Here is a 17,864-nt window from a genome sequence, read left to right on the forward strand (position 1 = left end):
TCTGTGGAATACAGTCATAATCTTTGCCCTGTGCACTCCCCTCATGTGCTGTCAGGTCCAAAGCATCAGAGGGGGCCTTCCCTGTGGTCCGGTGGCTAAGACTCTGTGCTCTCAATACAGGGGGCCTGGGATTCGATCCCTGGTCAGCGAACTAAATCCCACATGCTGTAACTAAAAAGATCTTGCACACCACAATGAAGATTGAAGATCCCGAGTGCCGTAACTAAGACCCAGCACAGCTAAATCCGTATCTAAATCTTAAAAGAATCAGAGGGAGCTGAAGTTTGCTGGGACCAGGAAGGAATCAGCAACCTGGGAAAGAAGAGTGATGGGTGGGTGTGGCCCCTCATTTAGATGCTCTGGGTCCCAGCGTCACTGCTGGTGGGGTCATGGGACATTAACCCATGGCACGCACCCCTCCCCCCGCCCCAGCCCCAGCATCTCCCAACCTGAGACCTCCATGTGAACCAGCACAGAGGCAGGCAATGGAATGCGTGGAGGTCTTCCCTGGCACAGCCCAGAGGTCACAGGGAGCCAGAGGACACACAAACGAATGGAGAGACTGACAGTCGGGTGGGGAGAGACAGAGGAATAGCGACAGAGACAGACCAGACAGAAACAGAGATGGAGAGCCAAATCAGCTGGAGAGAGAGATCAGGCCAGAGGGATGGAGAGACGGCACCATGGAAACTCTCAGAGTCCTCCAGAGAGAGCCAGAGATGGACAGAAAGAGAAACAGAAACGAGATAGAGTGGGAAGAAGCGGATGCAGAGAGGCTGAGACGGACAGACAGACAGAGGGATGAAGGACGGTGCAAACGGCACCCCACACTCACTGAACTTCTTGCTGGCCTTCTTGGTCCCCTCCGTCATCTTGGCAAGCCGTGCAGAGCCCCTGGCCGAAAGGCGAGTGGCCACTCGAAGCTCTGGACATCAGTGCTGGGATGCCTCCCTCACCTCCCCTTCCCCTTTCTCTCGCCCTCTCGCTAGCTTCCTCTGTGTATTTTTAAACCAGTGAAACTCTCACAGCCCCACCCTCCCCATCCTCTCCGCAGGGGGGCGGAGGCAGGGCACCCCCCCTCAAGTCCCAGCCCCTGTGGGCCTCCTCCTTGGCCTCGGCAGCGGGGGGAGGCAGGGGGCAGACCACAAGCGCGTGAGATCTGGAAGGTCTGGGAAAGAAACCGCAGGCTCTGGGAACAGAGCCTACTGGGCTGGGGGCCTCCAGGGACCTGACAACTGCTGTTGGGGGGTCTGGCCAGCGGGCTGGGAGGGTGCAGGGAGTCAGGCCTGCAGGCAGAGGGGTTTATTCTAAGCCTCAGTGCTGGGGGATGTACTGGCAGTGGTGGCGAGGGGAGTGCCATGGTTTGGCCCGTGGGCCCTGAGGCCACCCAAATTCAACTCTTGGCTGCCCCCCTCTGTCACTGTGTGATCCTGGACAAATCCCTCCCCGAGCTTTAGTTTTGTCTCTGTGAGTGAGGGGTATTTGCAATGCCCACCTCACAGGGTCCAGCGCTTGGTGCAAAGCCTGGCACAGAATCAGTGCCCTCAAGGCATGGTCACTCCTTTTCAAGCTGGCAGGGACATGGTGATAATTTAGTCCACCACCCTGCTGTACAAGGATAGGATAGGAAAACCGAGACACAGGCAGGCAGAAGGCCCCCAGGTCACACAGCGGGTCGGTAGCACAGACTGAGTGACAACCTGCCCTCTCAGGCCCCTAACCCACAGCCTGGTGTTTTTCTACCCTGCAACCCCATGTGTGTGTGTGTGTGTGTGTGTGTGTGTGTGTGTATGTGCACGCTCACATGGACAGGACAGAGATGAGGAAATGAAACCTCCCCTACGCAGGTTGTCCCTGCCACCTGCAGAAGCTTCCAGCAACTGCTGGGGGGTACCTGAAAGACCAGGGACTTCAGATCCCTGCTCTGAGTGCGGAGTTACTTCTGCCTCTGAAGACTCGGTTACCTAACTTCTAGACTAGGCACGAGCATAAGGTACACAGTCAACCCACGGAGGCTCTCGCATGATCGGACATTATTATCCTGGCCCCAGGACTGGCCCACTGGGATGTGAAAGGGGAAGTTCAAGGTCAGGTGGGGCCCCTTGTACATCCTCCATAAAAATAATGACTACTGATGACTAACGTTTTCTGATCACCTAGTACGGGCCAGCCAAAGGGCTCAGTTCTTTTGCCCTAAGGAGGCAAATACTGTTTTTCTTGTCCTCATTCTACAGATGTGGAAACTGAGGCCATGCCCCGAAATCAAGTGACCTGGAATTGGGACCTGCGTGTCCAGCCATGGAGTCTGAGGTCCTAACTTGCACACTCAGAGTGCCTGCCACCCTCTGGCAGCTGGATGATAGACCTTGGTGGGAGAAGGGCCTGCCAAACTTTCTCGATGGGACAAGGGGGAACCTGAGGCCCTGGAAGGGAAAGGGACACAGCCCATGAGATAGAGGCAGCAAACAGGCCTGGATGGGACAAAGTTCAAATGAAAGGAGGGGGCTTCTGGACCATGGACTTGGGAGGAAAAGGGGGTACAACTCCAGTTCCCTCTCTTGAGCGTCAACCATGATCCAGGAATGGATCTGGAAGCCCCCACAGATTGTCACAGATCTGTGAGGTGATCCTGGCACTGTCCCATTTCACAGATGAGGGAACTGAGGCTAACAAGGAGCAGAGGCTGGACAGATACCCAGGTGTTTTAACTCCTTCCCGTCTCTGGTTGTTGTTGGAAGAAGGACAGGGGCTGGTAGCCTCGTGATAGCTAGAGGGATCTTCCTGATGAGAGCTGGAGGGTGGATCCCCCAGCTTCTCTCTCAGGAGGCAGTTGGAGGGATTTGGGCTCACTGCTGAAGTGGTGGCATCAGCCAGTACTGGCTTCCTGGCCAGACCCACTCCCGACTTGCTGTGTGACCCTCCATAAGAGACTTTACCTCTCTGAGTCTCAGTTTCCTCATCTATGAAATGGGGTCACAGTAATCCCCCCTCTCCCCCTCTTCCTGGAGTTGTTGGGAAGACAAAAAGAGCAAATGATGGCCTGGGCCAGTACACCCTGGCACTTCTTGCTGAAGGATGGATGTGGTTCAGGCCAGGGGCAGACTGGCTCAGGTCAGGAAAACCCTGGGGCAGGCACACTGGGTGACACTCGGGAGTCCCAGCCATGGCCAGGGCGAGGCTGTGCTGCCGTGGTGGAGGGGCCTTGCCTGCGCCAGGCTAGCCCTGCCGTTGGCCCAGGCGCCAGGGTAGTTGCTGCATCCCTGGGAGAATGAATGGGGCTCAGTGTGACTGCTCAGTGTGGCGGCTCCGCTGAGCTCAGAGCCCTCTTTGTGCCGCCTCGAGTGGCCGTTGGGAGTGCGGCTGGGGACCTGCTGGCCGGTGCCTGTCCCCAGGCCCTCCTCAGCCGGCGCTGGAGGCCAGCCCAACCCCACTCCACAGCCCTGAACACACGAGCGCTTTCCAGCCTCAGGCCTTTGCTTGGGCTAGACCCACACTCGGAACGCACACACCCCTCCACCGGCTCGTCTTTCTCTCCACTGAGTCCCTGCGGTCTAGACTAAGGCACAGTGCCCCAGGAACCCTGCTCTGATTTCTAGCCCCTCCGTCCTCCCCTCCCCAATCTATGACAGAGGTGTCAGCAACCTGGTCAAGCACGATTAGAGACTGGAGCCTTTCAATGTCATAGTCACTGTACCCAGGCACACCTGAGTCCAGACGGCCACCTGCCTGATCTCAAGCAAGTCACGTCACTTCTCTGAGCTTCACTGTTCCCATCAATAAAATGGGACAAACTCGACATCTCTCACACTATCCTGTGGCCATAAAATAAGATGTCTACACTGAGAATACTATCTGTATTACATTCACTTGTGTCATCATTTAAAAAAATATTTTTATTTATTTACTTGGCTACCCTGGGTCTTGGTTGCAGCACATGGGATCTTTAGTTCCTGTAGAAGGGATTTTTTTAAGTTGTGGCACTCAGAATCTTCTAGTTGAGGCATACAAACTCGTAGTTTGGCATATGGGATCTAGTTCCCTGATCAGGGATCAAACCCAGGCCCCCTGCATTGGGAGCTGAGTCTTAGCCACTGGACCACCAGGGAAGTCCCTCACTTGTGTCTTTATATGCATGTTCTGAACAGACCTCATGCACCGTCAGAGGCACTGGCCTCAAGCTTCCACACTGGCCGCAGGCCTGCTCCAACTGTAGGACTCAGTAGATATCTTTTCACAGCTTTTCTCAGTAGTCTTCTATGGGGGGCCAAAGAGACCTGGCTTTGAATCGCAGCTCCATAGCTCCCTGGCTGCGTGGCCTTGGGCAGGCCACTTTTACCACTCTGAAACTGTTTCCTCTTCTGTAACTTGAGTCCCCTAACAGCAGCTTTCTAAGACGGGTGCTGTAAAGTTCCAGAGGTCTGACATGGGGCCAGGCATGCAGTCAGTACCTAGCTGGTGTGGGCAGAAGGTCCATGGAATTGCAGGGCCGTGGACATCACCCAGCCATTCTCTATTCTATGTCCCCCTATCCGGTGACCCTTGTCTCCCCAGGAAGACCAGCAACAAGAGCACACCCCCCAGGAGCCCTTCTTCTTCCCTCCATATGCCCCGTACCCTGCTCCTGGTCAGGGGAAGAAAACAGAAGGTCCAGGTCAAACAGCTGGCCAAGTGCTCCCTTTCCTACTCTGTGCCTCAGTTTCCCTAAATGCTAAATGGCAGCAGGACCAGAGGCTCTCTCAGAGCCTGGTCAGTCAGTCAGCAAACATTTCCTGAGTACTGGCCACAGGCCTGGCCTTGCCAGCCTAACCGGTCCATGGAAACAGGAAACATTTCCCTCCAGCCAGCGAAGAAGTCAGAGTCGGTGAGAAGTTGTTTCTGGCTAGGATCTAATTTCTTCTCACTCTGACTGGGCAGCCTTCTGAAGGGCTCTGACTGCTCCTGCCTGCCATCATCCCGCAGGGAGGGCTGAGGGCCCGAGGCCCTGAGGGGAAGTGACTGGCAATGTCAGGGTTCAGGCCAGGGATGGGGGCGGTGGAGGTGATGACACCACCGGAACTTCTGCTGAGGCCTCTGCCCACAGGATGTAACTTAGGGAGAGCTTGTGAGAAATAAGCAGGGGCCCCAGCCTGAGAATCTGATGGTGGAAGCCACCCAAACCCACGCAGACTTCCCCCTCCCACCCAATGCGTTATCCCCTCCCACACCTCCCACTGGCATCTGGCCACCCAGCTGTGCCATGACAGTGCCCTTGCTCCACCCTCAGCCCAGGTGGGCGGAGTCCTGACATGGGTAACTGCTTGGGGTTGGCACCAGACTTTGGCTGGTGTTGGCTTTACATATCAGTGTGGCAACCGGCCAGCTATTTGACCCTGGCCAATGATGTCACCGTCCATGGCGTTCTCCAGGCAAGAATACTGGAGTGGGTTTGCCGTTTCCTTCTCCAGGAGATAAGCTGGTTAAATAGTATCACGGACGATAAGCTGGTTAGATAGTATCACGGACTCAGTGGACATGAATTTGAGCAAACTCCAGGAGATACTGGAGGACAGAGGAGCCTGGTGGGCTTCAGTCCACGGGGTTGCAAAGAGTCAGACACGACTTAGCAACTGAACAACAATAAGTGATGTCACCCCTGAGTTTCAGTGTTCTTCTATGTACAATAGAGGTAATAATAGTATAATATTGCTGAGTGAGAATTGAGATAATTCCCATAAAGTGCTAAGTGTACAGCTTGGACCATTTATTTTCCCTCCATAAACTATAATTACTACAATTATTATTATTTTCTCCCTCCCTGCTCTCCCCACCCCCAGTTTAGCCAATGGCCACCCTGCTTCTAATACTGCACCCAAGAAACTGACCCCAGATCACTCCCTGACATGCCCCAAACCCTCGCTGGTCCACACTGCCTTCAGGAGAGGGCTCTCTGCTCCTCACCTGATCCTGAAGACCTTCCCTGGCAGTCCCCCTGCCTCCCAGCAGAACAGGGTCTCTTGGGACACCAGCATTACCAGACCCATTCCTGACTCCTCCTACAAAGAAGCTTCAAGGCCAAGCCATGTGAGCTAAGAGCTGGAGATCAACCCAGGAACCTTCCTGGCAGAAGAGAAGGTAGTGGGGTGCAATCAGACAGCACAGCCCTGAAAGCAAGGGGCCCTGGCGTGTAGGAAGCAATGTGGCCACAGCCTAGGTGGGGAGATGCAAAGAGCCTCAAATGTCACAGTTTGTTTTTTTCTGATGACAGTGGAGAGAAAGACATACAGACATCACTTCAGAATGATCTGATGGGTGCTGGCAGGGGGACAGACTGGGGAAGACAGGTCTTAGGATCCACTCGTGGAGGACTGGGGTGGGGGGTGCAGATTGAAGAGGGGTGGAGAGGAGGTCTGAAGGCAGCCTTGTTGGGGGGCTGGGTGTTAAAGGCTGGAGGGAAATACAGGAGGCTCCTGGAGCCAGAATGTATCAGAAAGCTGCTGGGGAAGAAGGGCCAGGATAGGAGAAGCAGGCATAGGATCAAAGAAGGAGATGGTGGACAGTGGTGGGCTTGGTACCCTGGCATAAGGACAGCAGGCCTCAAACAGCACCACTTGCTATACTGCTGGACAGACTGTAAACAGCCTGAATCAAGAGAATCCTCTTCGGATTCAGATAGACAAGGTTCGAGTCCCAGCTTTATTACTGTGAGACCTTGAGCAAATGACCTCACCTCTCCGAGCCTTAATGTGCTCTTCTGTAAAATTGGTTAGTGATCCTGACTATGGGGCGGTGGATTCAGGATTCAGCAGGAATGCCCAGCACTTCCTGAGCACACAAGAGGGGCAGACGAAATGCCAGCTACCTTTGTGGCTACTAACCCGGGGCGCGACCAGTTAGGGAGCAGCTCGGCTGGAACCAAAGTCCTGTGGGTCTCATCTCTTGTCTCCCAGAGAACTGGGTGGGGATCCAGGAGTGGAAGGCCCAGGCGTTGCTGGCTCACCACCTTCAATGTCGCCGCGCCCCCTGGCGGCCGTCGGTTGCCATATCAACGGCGGGTCGGCTGGGGCCCGGGGAGGCGGCGGTGGGGGCCCGTTCTCCCCTCCCCGGACCCCAGGCCGCTCTCTCGGCACCTCTAGTCTTCGCCTGCGTACAGTGGGGCGTGGGGGGCGGGTGGGGAAATCCCGAGCAGGGGAGGAAAGGAGTCCCGCTGCGGCTGGCATGTGCGGGTAAACTGAGGCACGCGGTAAGTCGCGCCCCGAAGCCAGGTGTTGAGCGCGGGGCCCCACCTCCGAAGGCGGAGGAGGGGCCGCGGGCGGTGACGCGCCGAGGGCGGCGGGCGGGCGGGAGGCAGGCGGCGGCGGCGGCAGGTGCGGCCGCTGAGGGTGGAAGGGAGGAGGGAGGGGGCGGGCGGAGGGGGAGGGGAGGGCGAGGCCTGGGCACCTCCCCCTTTATAACGCGCCCCCTCCCGGGCTCTCGGGCCGCCTCCTCATCTGCTGTTTCCGTCTGGCCCCCTCGCCCGGCCGCCCCGGGCCCGGGCCCGGCCAGGGAGCCCCCAGGCCGCGGCTCGGGGGGCTGCCCCCCCCACCGCCCCCCCGCGCCCGGCGCCCAGCGCAGCCCGGCGGAGGCGGCGCCGTCGGAGGAGGAGGAGGAGCAGGGCACTGCGGCTGGCCCCGGATCGGGCGCCAGAGCGGCAGCGGCTTCGGCAGCGGCGGCGGCGGCGGCCCGAGCCGATGCAGCGGGACGCACCACCTCGAGCCCCAGCCCCGGCGCCCCGGCTCCCCGCGCCCCCGATCGGGGCCGCCGCCGGCGCCAGCGGCGGCGGAGGCGGGGGCAGCGGCGGTGGCGGAGGCGCCTCTGCAGCTTCGGCTCCTCCTGGCCTCCCGGGAACTACAAGTCCCAGGGGGCCCGGCGGCGGGCGGCGGGCGGAAGAGGCGGGGTCGGCGCCTCGAGGCCGGAAGTGGCCGTGGAGGCGGAAGTGGCGCGGCCGCGGAGGGGCCTGGAGCACGGCGGCGGGACCCGGAGCGGGAGCGGCGGCGGCAGCAGCGGCGGCGGCGGTGGTGGCTGGAAGTGGCGGCGGCGGCGTACTGGAGTCAGCCATGGCAAAGCAGTACGACTCGGTGGAGTGCCCTTTTTGTGATGAGGTGACCAAATATGAGAAGCTCGCTAAAATCGGCCAAGGCACCTTCGGGTAAGGCTGGGCACCCCCCCCTCCCCAACCCCCAGGGACCGGGAGCCTCCTGAACCTGCACCCCTCCGGGCCGACGTCGGGACGCCCAGACCCGGGCCCGGTTGGTCGGGAAGCCACTTAGACGCAAACTTATCGCCTGGTCTCGCTAGGCCGCACCGCAACCCCGCCGGGGCCTGAAGGAGTCGGCCGGCGGGGAGGAGCCTGAGGCCCTTGATGGGGGGGCAGGGAGGGGTTGCAGAGAGGAGCCTGTGAGTGGAGCGGGATCTCTCCGTGAGACGCCCTACTGAGGCGCAAAGAGCAGAGGGAAGGAGGCTGAGACTCGAGAAGGGACCGGAGTCACCGCGTGGTGGGGTAGCCGAGTGCCCTGGGAGACCCGGCCCAGCCCCGCCCGGGATTCCCTTTCCGGCCCTCCTCTGGTGGGGGAGGGGCGGGCTCTGCGGAGACGTCCTCTAAGATCCCTCTTGGGTCTCCCCTCTCCGCCTGCAGGGAGGTGTTTAAGGCAAAGCACCGCAAGACTGGCCAAAAGGTGGCCCTGAAGAAGGTACTGATGGAGAACGAGAAAGAGGGGGTGAGTATGGGGTGGGGTGGGCAGGTCTCCCAGCTCCCTTGGGCGTGAGGTTGCGTTTCCACCTTTCTGCTTTGGGGACTCTCAACGTAATAGATTCAGGTTAGGTATTTGGAAATTTCCATATTCCAGGAAGTCTGACTTCCCAGTTCAGTCTTTGAATTCAGATGTCTTAGAGCTTTTGGTACTTCATTTTTGGGTGAATATGTTTGGTGCCAGGAGGGGGAGCCCATGCTTGTACCCAGTGCCCCTGCGTTTTTGGAGTTAGGAAGTCTTTAAACACTTTTTGTTTAGGGTTTAATTTTGTTGAACGCAAAATATATGTATTTTTCATATATATATATATATATATATAGAAAATGCTAATAATTACATGCAATGGTTTTGAAAAGGTAATTGGCATTTAGCTGAAAAGTAACAGTCTCTCGTGCCACACACGTGTGTTAGTTCTGGTTCAGCTTTCCAGAGACCAGCTTCTTTAATATTTGTTAACTGCCAAACAGGTTAAATGCAGGCATAGGGCTAAAATTTATAAGGTTGAAGAAACTGCAGAGCGTCTGATGACTGGTAACAGAACTTTTGTGTGAAATATCACTGTTTCGGTTCATTCATTGAATTATTTTGATTCATTTCATTCAGTTCTTTATGAGGGGTACATAGTTACTCCCATTTTACATATGTGGTATTTGAGACAACTAATTTCAGAGCCTGTGCATTTACTCTGTCCCTGAACCTTTGACCCTTTGCGTGGACCCCATGGCCAGTTCATGGGTCTGTAGTGTGCTTACCCACTTTTGACTTCCTCCTGTCTTTTCTCCCACCCAGTTCCCCATTACAGCATTGCGGGAGATCAAGATCCTCCAGCTTCTAAAACACGAGAATGTGGTCAACTTGATTGAGATCTGTCGAACCAAAGGTAAGTTGTTTGGATCATGTCCCCATTTTCAGATGGAAAAACTGAGGCTTTGTTTGCGGAGTTGACACTGGACACATTTACACTGCCTCTTCTTAACCCAGACATTCCAACTGTGACTGCTTTCTCTGGTCTTTTCATCGGAGCAGGTGCTTCCCCAGGGCCTGCCACAGCACCCAGCCCAGGGAATACACTCAGAAAATACCTTACCCGTGAAGGAATTCGTACCCGGATATTTGGGTGGCCATGGGTTGGAGGAGTTGGGAGCTAGTTTGGAGGAAATGAGTTGCATATAAGGTTTCTGATTTTTTTTTTTCTTGCCTCCCCCTCTCTCCTCATTCTTCCTGCCTCAGCTTCCCCCTATAACCGCTGCAAAGGCAGTATATACCTGGTGTTTGACTTCTGTGAGCATGATCTTGCTGGGCTGCTGAGCAACGTTTTAGTCAAGTTCACACTATCTGAGATCAAGAGGGTCATGCAGATGTTGCTTAACGGCCTCTACTACATCCATAGGAACAAGGTGGGGCCCTAGTCGGGGAGGAGAGAGCAAGGCTTGGGCTGGCCTTTGAGCTCACTGCGGGGTGGGCATGGCTAAGGGATCCCTGGGAACCCTCCGCCTTGTGCTTCCTGCAGATCCTGCACCGGGACATGAAGGCGGCTAACGTGCTCATCACCCGCGATGGGGTTCTGAAGCTGGCGGACTTTGGGCTGGCCCGGGCCTTCAGCCTGGCCAAGAACAGCCAGCCCAACCGCTACACCAACCGTGTGGTGACCCTCTGGTACCGGCCCCCAGAGCTGTTGCTCGGTGAGGACTCTCCCGAGCTGGCAGAGGGGAGCAGGGGCTGGGCACTCAGCTCAGTCTCAGCACCCCAACTGCCAGGGCTTCTTGAGCCACCGGCCCCAGGGGCGTGGCCTCTCAGGAGGCCGTGGGGCTCAGGGGGCCCTCCCTGGTGTGCTCTTATTCCCAGGGGAGCGGGACTACGGCCCCCCCATTGATCTGTGGGGTGCTGGGTGCATCATGGCGGAGATGTGGACCCGCAGCCCCATCATGCAGGGCAACACGGAGCAGCACCAACTCGCCCTCATCAGCCAGCTCTGCGGCTCCATCACCCCCGAGGTGCGTCACAGCCCGCCTCCTGGGGCCACCCCCCCAGGCCACACACCTCTGAGGTGGGTGGGGGAGGCTCCCTAGCAGGGGAGGAGCGGGGCACGGAACAGAGGCGAAGCCCTGACCTGGACAGGCGGCTGATGGAGGGTCACAGTCTACTGTTAGCCATGGTGACGTCAGGTCTGGGCTGCGTCCCCGGTTCCTGGGGTTTTCCGGCAAGGTGTCTTGAGCGCCTCGCCTCAGAGCTGACCTGTGCTGTGAGACATCTGTGGTTCTGTCACGCTTGGCACACGTATCCCAGGTGATTCATGTTAAAGGGTCTGGTACTCAGTGCCTGTGTCCCATCTGTGGTTACTGATGCTTTGGCCGCAGAGGGCTCTGGGGTGGTCTGGAAACATCTGAGCAAGTTGTAGTATTTCCTTATTTATTTTTGGCTGCTCTGGATTTTCATTGCTGCGCCTGGGCTTTATCTAGTTGCAGTGCGGGGGGCTTCTCTTGCTCCAGAGCACTGGCTTTAGACCCGGGCTTCAGTCGTTGTGGCGCACGGGCTTAGCTGCTTCATGGCATGTGGAATCTTGCCAGACCAGGGATCAAACCCATGTCCCCTGCATTGGCAGGCAGTTCTTAACCATCGGATCACCAGGGAAGTCCTGAACAGAGACGTATCCAGTCACTGAGTACGTACTTGACCAGTGGATCAGGCACATACCCTGCTGAACTAGTCTTCCCCTCTTTCCATGCCTCCCCCCTGCCCCAGGTGTGGCCAAATGTGGACAAGTACGAGCTGTTTGAGAAAGTGGAGCTGGTCAAGGGCCAGAAGCGGAAGGTGAAGGACAGGCTGAAGGCCTACGTGCGAGACCCCTACGCACTGGACCTCATCGACAAGCTGCTGGTGCTGGACCCCGCCCAGCGCATCGACAGTGACGACGCCCTCAACCACGACTTCTTCTGGTCTGACCCCATGCCCTCGGACCTCAAGGGCATGCTGTCCACCCACCTGACATCCATGTTCGAGTACCTGGCACCTCCACGCCGGAAGGGCAGCCAGATCACCCAGCAGTCTACCAACCAGAGCCGGAATCCCGCCACCACCAACCAGACGGAGTTTGAGCGCGTCTTCTGAGGGCCGGCTGCTGTTGCTTCTCGTTAGGGCCGTGGTTTTGTTTTTTTTTCTTCTGCTCTGTGACTTGCAGCGTGGAGATTATGGGGCATGTGAGTTTTTCCTCTAGCGCATATCTTATTTAATCCACACCCTGGGCATCAGGCACCAACCGAGCAGACTGGAGTAAAACTTTGGCGGAGAGTCCAGGAAGGCACCTGAGCTGCCTCACCTTGTTCCCTGGCTTTGGCGGTGATGCCCAGAGGGTCTCCCTTTACTTTAGGACAGGACTGGGGTTGGGGAAAGGCACGCCCCACTGGTGACTCTGAGATACCCTAGCATGCTAGGAGGAGGGGACTGGTCCCTCACCCACCCCGGCCCTCCCTGTGGGATGAGAAACTTCTGTGGGGCACAGAACCAGCCGCAGGAATGGGAACGGGCTGCTCTGAGCCTAGCCCTCAGAACCTCTGAGGCCGATGGATGCTTTTGGTTTCTTCGATAGGACAGTTTTATCGTGTTGATTTTGTTCAATTGTTCAGAGACATTCCTAGGTACAGGCTGGTCAGTTACAATTAAAGTTGACTCTTTTTCAGTAAATGGCTGTGTGCTGTGTTCTATGTTCAGACCGCCAGCTAACCCTGTAACTGACCACTGAGATTTGATTTGTCAGGACGTGGTACTTTCCTTTGTCCCAGTTCATGTCCCCTGACATACCTTCAGGGGACTTCTGTCTCTCTTGTTTATTTTTCTTGAGTACCCAAGTGGCAGGTACCATGATGCTCCCTTATTCTCCTCTCCACTCAGTGTCCGAGAAAGCAGGGAGACAGATGAGAAAAGGGACCCAGTCTGCTGAGGAGGAAACGGGGAGACCTTCTGTGAGCCGCACCTGCAGTGATGACCCAGCGGGGCAGCCTGCCTTGGCTGACAGATGTGTTCAGACTTGATTTACAATCACAGGAGGCTGGAAAGGCTTCTAGCCAGTGGAATGACAACAGATCTGTAACCTGCAGGAGTTCTCAGGCTGCTGACCAGAGAGTGGCAAGAAAGGAAATGACCAAAAGAGCTGAAGGGTCTCCAGGGCCTTGCGGAGGTGGCAGTAGGAAGAGTTAGGGTGGCAAGCAGGCGGGAGGACAGGGAACAGTTAGCAGAAGCTTGGATCATGTGGGCTCTGAGCTGGGACACTCAGGAACAGCACACTCTGTGGAATACCTTTGATACATTTCCTGTGAGTCTGAAATCTGAGATAGGCACATATGAAGCACATTCTACATTCTGTCCAGTGGAGGCCTCTTAAAGGGGACCTGGGGAAAAAAGATTGGCAAAACCTTTTACCTGAACTGTGCTTTCCTGGTAGGTATTAACCTGGGTCACAGCTTCACAAAAGGCAAGTGAAAGGAAAAAAAAAAATGACTAGCCTATTCGATTCTTGGGGCTGCCAAACACAGCGGCTTAGAATAACCAACTTACTGTCTGTTCTGAGGAGAAAACTCTGAAATCTGGAGTTGTCATCAGCAAGGTTGGTTCTTTCTGGAGGCTTAGGGAGAATCTATTCTAGCCCCAAGCCCAGGAAGCCTTCAGAGAGCTCTGTACAGAGAGGAACACACTCTGGTGATTTAAAAAAATATCCAATTTTTTTTTTTTTTTTTTTGATGGCACCGCATGGTAGTCAGGATCTTAGGTCCCTGACCAGGGATAGAACTCGTGCCCCACTGCAGTGGGAACACAGAGTCTTAACCGCTGGACCACCAGGGAATTCCCACAATCTGATTTAAAAAGAAAACAGTGGAAAACATCATGGGGCTTCCCCGGTGGCTCAATGGTAATGAATCTGCCTGTCAGTGCAGGAGACAGGTTCAATCCCTGATCTGGGAAGATGCCGTATGCTGCGGAGCAACTAAGCCTCTGCACCACAACTATGGTGCCTCCGCTCTCCAGCTCGGGAGCCACAGCCGCTAAGCCCACATGCTCCGCAACAGGAGAAGCCGTTGCAGTGAGAAGACCTTCCTCTGCAACTAGAAGTTACAGTGCAGCTGGAGAGGAGCCCCCACTCACCACAGCTAGAGAAGAGCCCAGCAGCAACGAAGACCCAGCACAGCCAGAAATACAATTATTTAAAAAGAAAACAACAGTATGGAGTTTCCTCAGAAAACTAAAAATAGATTTACCATATGATCCAGCAATCACTCCTGGGCATATATCCAGATGAAATTATAATTCAAAAAGACATGCACTCCTGTGTTCAATAGCCAAAACATGGAACAACCTAATGTCCATCAACAGATAATGAATAAAGATGTGGTGCGCATGCACAGTGAAACTAGTCAGCCATAAGAAGACCCAAGCAGGCCATCCTAAGGGGATCAGCCCTGAATATTCATTGGAAGGACTGATGCTGAAGCTCCAGTACTTTGGCCACCTGATGTTAAGAACTGACTCATTGGAAAAGACCCTGATGCTGGGAAAGACTGAAGGCAGAAGGAGAAGGGGACAACAGAAGATGAGATGGTTGGATGGCATCACCAACTCAACGGACATGAGTTTGAGCAAGCTCTGGGAGCTGCTGATAGGGAATCCTGGTGTGCCACAGTCCATGGGGTTGCAGAGTCACAACTGAGCAATTGAACAGATAAAGCAGGAAATAATGCCATTTGCTGCAACAGGGATGCAACTAGAGAATATCATACTAAGTCAAGTCGGACAAATACCAGATGATACCACTTACATGTGGAACCTAAAAGAGGACAGTAATGAACTTACCTGTGGAACAGAAATGGAATCTGGGCCGCAGAGTATTGACTAGTGGTTGCCAAGATGGAGAGTGGTTGGAGAGAGTTGGATTGGGAGTTTGGGATTAACAGATGCAAACCAGTATATGTAGAATGGATAAACAAAAAGATCCTACTGTACAGCACAGGGAACTATGTTCAATTTCCTCCAATAAACCATAACAGAAAAGAATATGAAAAAGAATGTAGATACATGTATAACTGAGTCATTTTCCTGTATAGCAGTAATTAATACAACACTGTAATTCAACTATTTGAATTACAGGTGTTTCCCAGGTGGCACTAGTGGTAAAAAAAAAAACCAGCCTGCCAATGCAGGAGACTCGGGTTCAATCCCTGGGTCAGGATGTAAGAGACTTGAGTTAAATCCGTGGGTCAGGAAGATCCGCTGGAGGAGGGCTTGGCAGCCCACTCTAGTATTCTTGCCTGGAGAATCCCATGAACAGACAAGCCTGAATGAAACCTCTCAAGAGTTAGAACAGAACCGGACCTATAAACTTTCTGCCACTCCCAAGACAAAGAGGGCTTCAGCATCCAGGCTGAGATGGCAGGCATACATCTGGTGTCTAGTTCAGGGCCCCCCAAAGTCTAGACACACACAAAATTTGGGAGTTGTCAGAACTCCCAGTTGGGTTTTCAACTCCCATCACATGAAGAAGGGAGAAGAGATGAGGCCCAGTGGGACACTCCAGGGTTCAGTGTCATCAGGGAGTTGAGGACAACAGACAAAAGAAGAAGAGACCAGAGGGGGCTTCCCTGACGGCTCAGCAGTAAAGAACCCACCTGCAGGGGACACCGGCGCAGTCCCTGATCTAGGAAGATCCCACATGCCTTGGAGCAACTTAGCCCATGTGACACAACTATCAACCTGTGCTCTAGAGCCCGAGAGCCGCAAGTACTGAACCCACGTGCTGTGACTAGTGAAGCCCTCACGCCCTACAGCCAGTGTTCCCCAACAAGAGAAGTCACCCCTCAACGAGACGCCCTAGCACGGCAACTAGAAAGTACTCCTGATCACCGCAACTGGAGGGAAGCCCACCCGGCAACGAAGACCCACCACAGCCAAAGATAAATCACTGTATAAAAGAGTTACTCTTTAAAAGAAATCAGAGACCATAGGAGACTTGCCTGACAGTCAAGTGACTGAGACTTCTCTTTCCAATGCAGAGGGTGCAGGTTGGAGATCTAAGATCCCACATGCCTCGTGGCCAAAAACACAATACATAAAAACAAACAAAAGGCGGGAGCAGGACTTCCTTGGTAGCGCAGTGGATAAGAATCCACCTGCCAATGTAGGAGACAAGGGTTTGATCCCTGGTTCTTGAAGATTCTGCATGGAGCACAGCAACGAAGCCCATGTGCCACAACTACTGAGCCAGTGCCGCAATTACTGAGCCCACGTGCTGCCACTACCAAAGCCTGAGTGCCTAGAGCCTGTGCTTGTCAACAAGAGAAGACTTTGCAATGAGAAGCCCGTACACCACAGTGAAGAGTAGCCCCACTTCCTGCAACTAGAAAAAGCCCAGACAAAGCAATGAAGGCCCGGTGCAACCAAAAGAAAAAAAAAGAAGCAATACTGTTATAAATTCAATAAAGACTTAAAAAAAAAGTCATACTCTTTAAAAAAGAAGAGACCATAGAGGAAATTCCATGGTAGTCCAGTGGTTAGGACTTGGTGCTTTCACTGCCAGGCCCCAGGTTCGATCCCTTGTTGGGGAACTAAGATCCTGCAAACCGGGCAGCATGGCCAAAAAAAGAGAGAGAGGGAGACTGTAAGAAGAGTGGGATCCAGGAGCTAAAGAGACAGAGGGTGTTTTTGAGACACAGGATCGATCACTTAGACAAGTGCTGCTGATAGGCCCAGGAGATGGGGGTGAGGACTGACCGTCAGGTTTAGCCATGCGGACCTCAGTGGTGACCTTGGCAACAGCCACTGGATGGATTGTTTCAGATGAAACCCCTCTGGGAGCAGTAGGATCCCTGGAGAACAGGAGAGGAACCAAAGACAAGAAGTAGAACAATCTACTGTAGGAGGGTCGGGGAAGGAGCTAGTCTTGCACATTCTAAGATAGGAGCCAGCGCATCATAGAATGCCCAGCAGGAGAGGATGCCTGTTAATTCTTGTCCTGTACACAGAAGAGCCACGTGGCCCAGTGCACTGTGGCCACGCCAGGGCTACAACCTCAAAAGATCGTGCCCCTACCCTGTTCTCTGCCACTTCTGCCCGATTCGTCCATGAGGTTCAGGGCAACTTTGCTTGTGGAAAAGCATGAGCCCCCATCAGCTTCAGTATGTTAGAGCAGCACTCCCCCAAGGTCAGCACATATCCGATCCCTGACTCACAGGTCTGCGTGGGGCACCTCTAACAAGCTGACGGTCGATGCTACGCTGTTGCCCAGGATCTGGGTGGCACAGGTAGAGCAGGGCCCTGTGACAGGATGCTGGGCGGCCATGCAAAAGGACAAGAAGTATATGCTCTGTGGCAGGAAGACGTTCCAAAGACAACAGATAGAAAGAGCAGGTTACAAAATACTGGGTTGGCCAGAAAGTTCATTCAGGTTTTACCATGAGATCGTATGGAAAAACTCGAATGAACTTCTTGGCTAACCCAGTATCTCCTGCTTCTGCTCTTTTGTAAGAAAAATGGAAGCAATCACACTAAAACATTACCCATGGTTATCAAGGTGTTTCTGTCCTTTAGGCGGCGCTAATGGTAAAGAACCCGCCTGCCAATGCAGGAGATGTAAGAGATGCAGGTTCAATCCCTGGGTCGGGAAGATCTCCTGGGAGGGCATGGCAACCCACTCCAATATTATTGCCTGGAGAATCCCATGGACAGAGGAGCCTGGTGGGCTACAGTCCATGGGGTTGCCAAGAGTCAGACACGACTGAGTGACTCAGCACACAGCACATCCTTTATGCTTCTCTGTGTTTTCTCATATTTCCTGAATTAATATTTTTACTCATGCAATTAAACCATGTTTTAAAAACAACCAGGGCTTCCCTGTGGTCCAGCGGTTAAGAATCAGCCTTGCAATGCAAGGGACATGGGTTCCATCCCTGGTCCAGGAAGATTCCACATGCCTTGGAGCAACCAAGCCCGAGCACCATAACTACTGAGTCCTCACGCACCTAGAGCCCAGGCTCTTCTCAACAAGAGAAGCCAGCATGATGAGAAGGCCTCATACTGCAGTGAAGAGTAGCCCCCACTTGCCGCAACTAGAGTGCA

General features: G+C 54.4%; 2 protein-coding genes across 3 annotated transcripts in view; one reads left to right on the top strand and one right to left on the bottom strand.

Annotated features, from left to right (window-relative positions):
* SH2D3C (SH2 domain containing 3C) overlaps positions 1–992 on the bottom strand; it is a 33,081-nt gene extending 32,089 nt beyond the window's left edge. For both annotated transcript variants that reach the window (XM_019970898.2, XM_070799283.1), the window contains exon 1: positions 836–992. In XM_019970898.2, coding sequence (XP_019826457.1) covers positions 836–872 — 37 coding nt within the window. In that variant the 5' untranslated portion in view covers positions 873–992. The remainder of the gene's footprint in view (positions 1–835) is intronic.
* Positions 993–7,477: 6,485 nt separating this feature from the next.
* On the top strand, positions 7,478–12,446 carry CDK9 (cyclin dependent kinase 9). The gene is made up of 7 exons (XM_019970901.2): positions 7,478–8,164; positions 8,651–8,732; positions 9,555–9,645; positions 9,996–10,162; positions 10,276–10,447; positions 10,611–10,759; positions 11,508–12,446. Exons 1-7 carry the CDS (start codon positions 7,707–7,709, stop codon positions 11,871–11,873), a joined length of 1,485 nt encoding a protein of 494 aa, XP_019826460.2. The 5' UTR covers positions 7,478–7,706; the 3' UTR covers positions 11,874–12,446.
* The last annotated feature ends 5,418 nt before the right edge of the window (positions 12,447–17,864 follow it).

The sequence above is a fragment of the Bos indicus genome, chromosome 11 (genome assembly GCF_029378745.1).
Source record: "Bos indicus isolate NIAB-ARS_2022 breed Sahiwal x Tharparkar chromosome 11, NIAB-ARS_B.indTharparkar_mat_pri_1.0, whole genome shotgun sequence".
NCBI lineage: Eukaryota > Metazoa > Chordata > Mammalia > Artiodactyla > Bovidae > Bos > Bos indicus.

Excerpts from the sequence above, each read along its gene's own strand:
- CDK9 (XM_019970901.2), top strand. The coding sequence starts at position 7,707 with ATGCAGCGGGACGCACCACCTCGAGCCCCAGCCCCGGCGCCCCGGCTC. Across the intron at positions 9,646-9,995 it reads TGAGATCTGTCGAACCAAAG|CTTCCCCCTATAACCGCTGC; the intron begins GTAAGTTGTTTG and ends TTCCTGCCTCAG. Across the intron at positions 10,760-11,507 it reads GCGGCTCCATCACCCCCGAG|GTGTGGCCAAATGTGGACAA; the intron begins GTGCGTCACAGC and ends CCCCTGCCCCAG.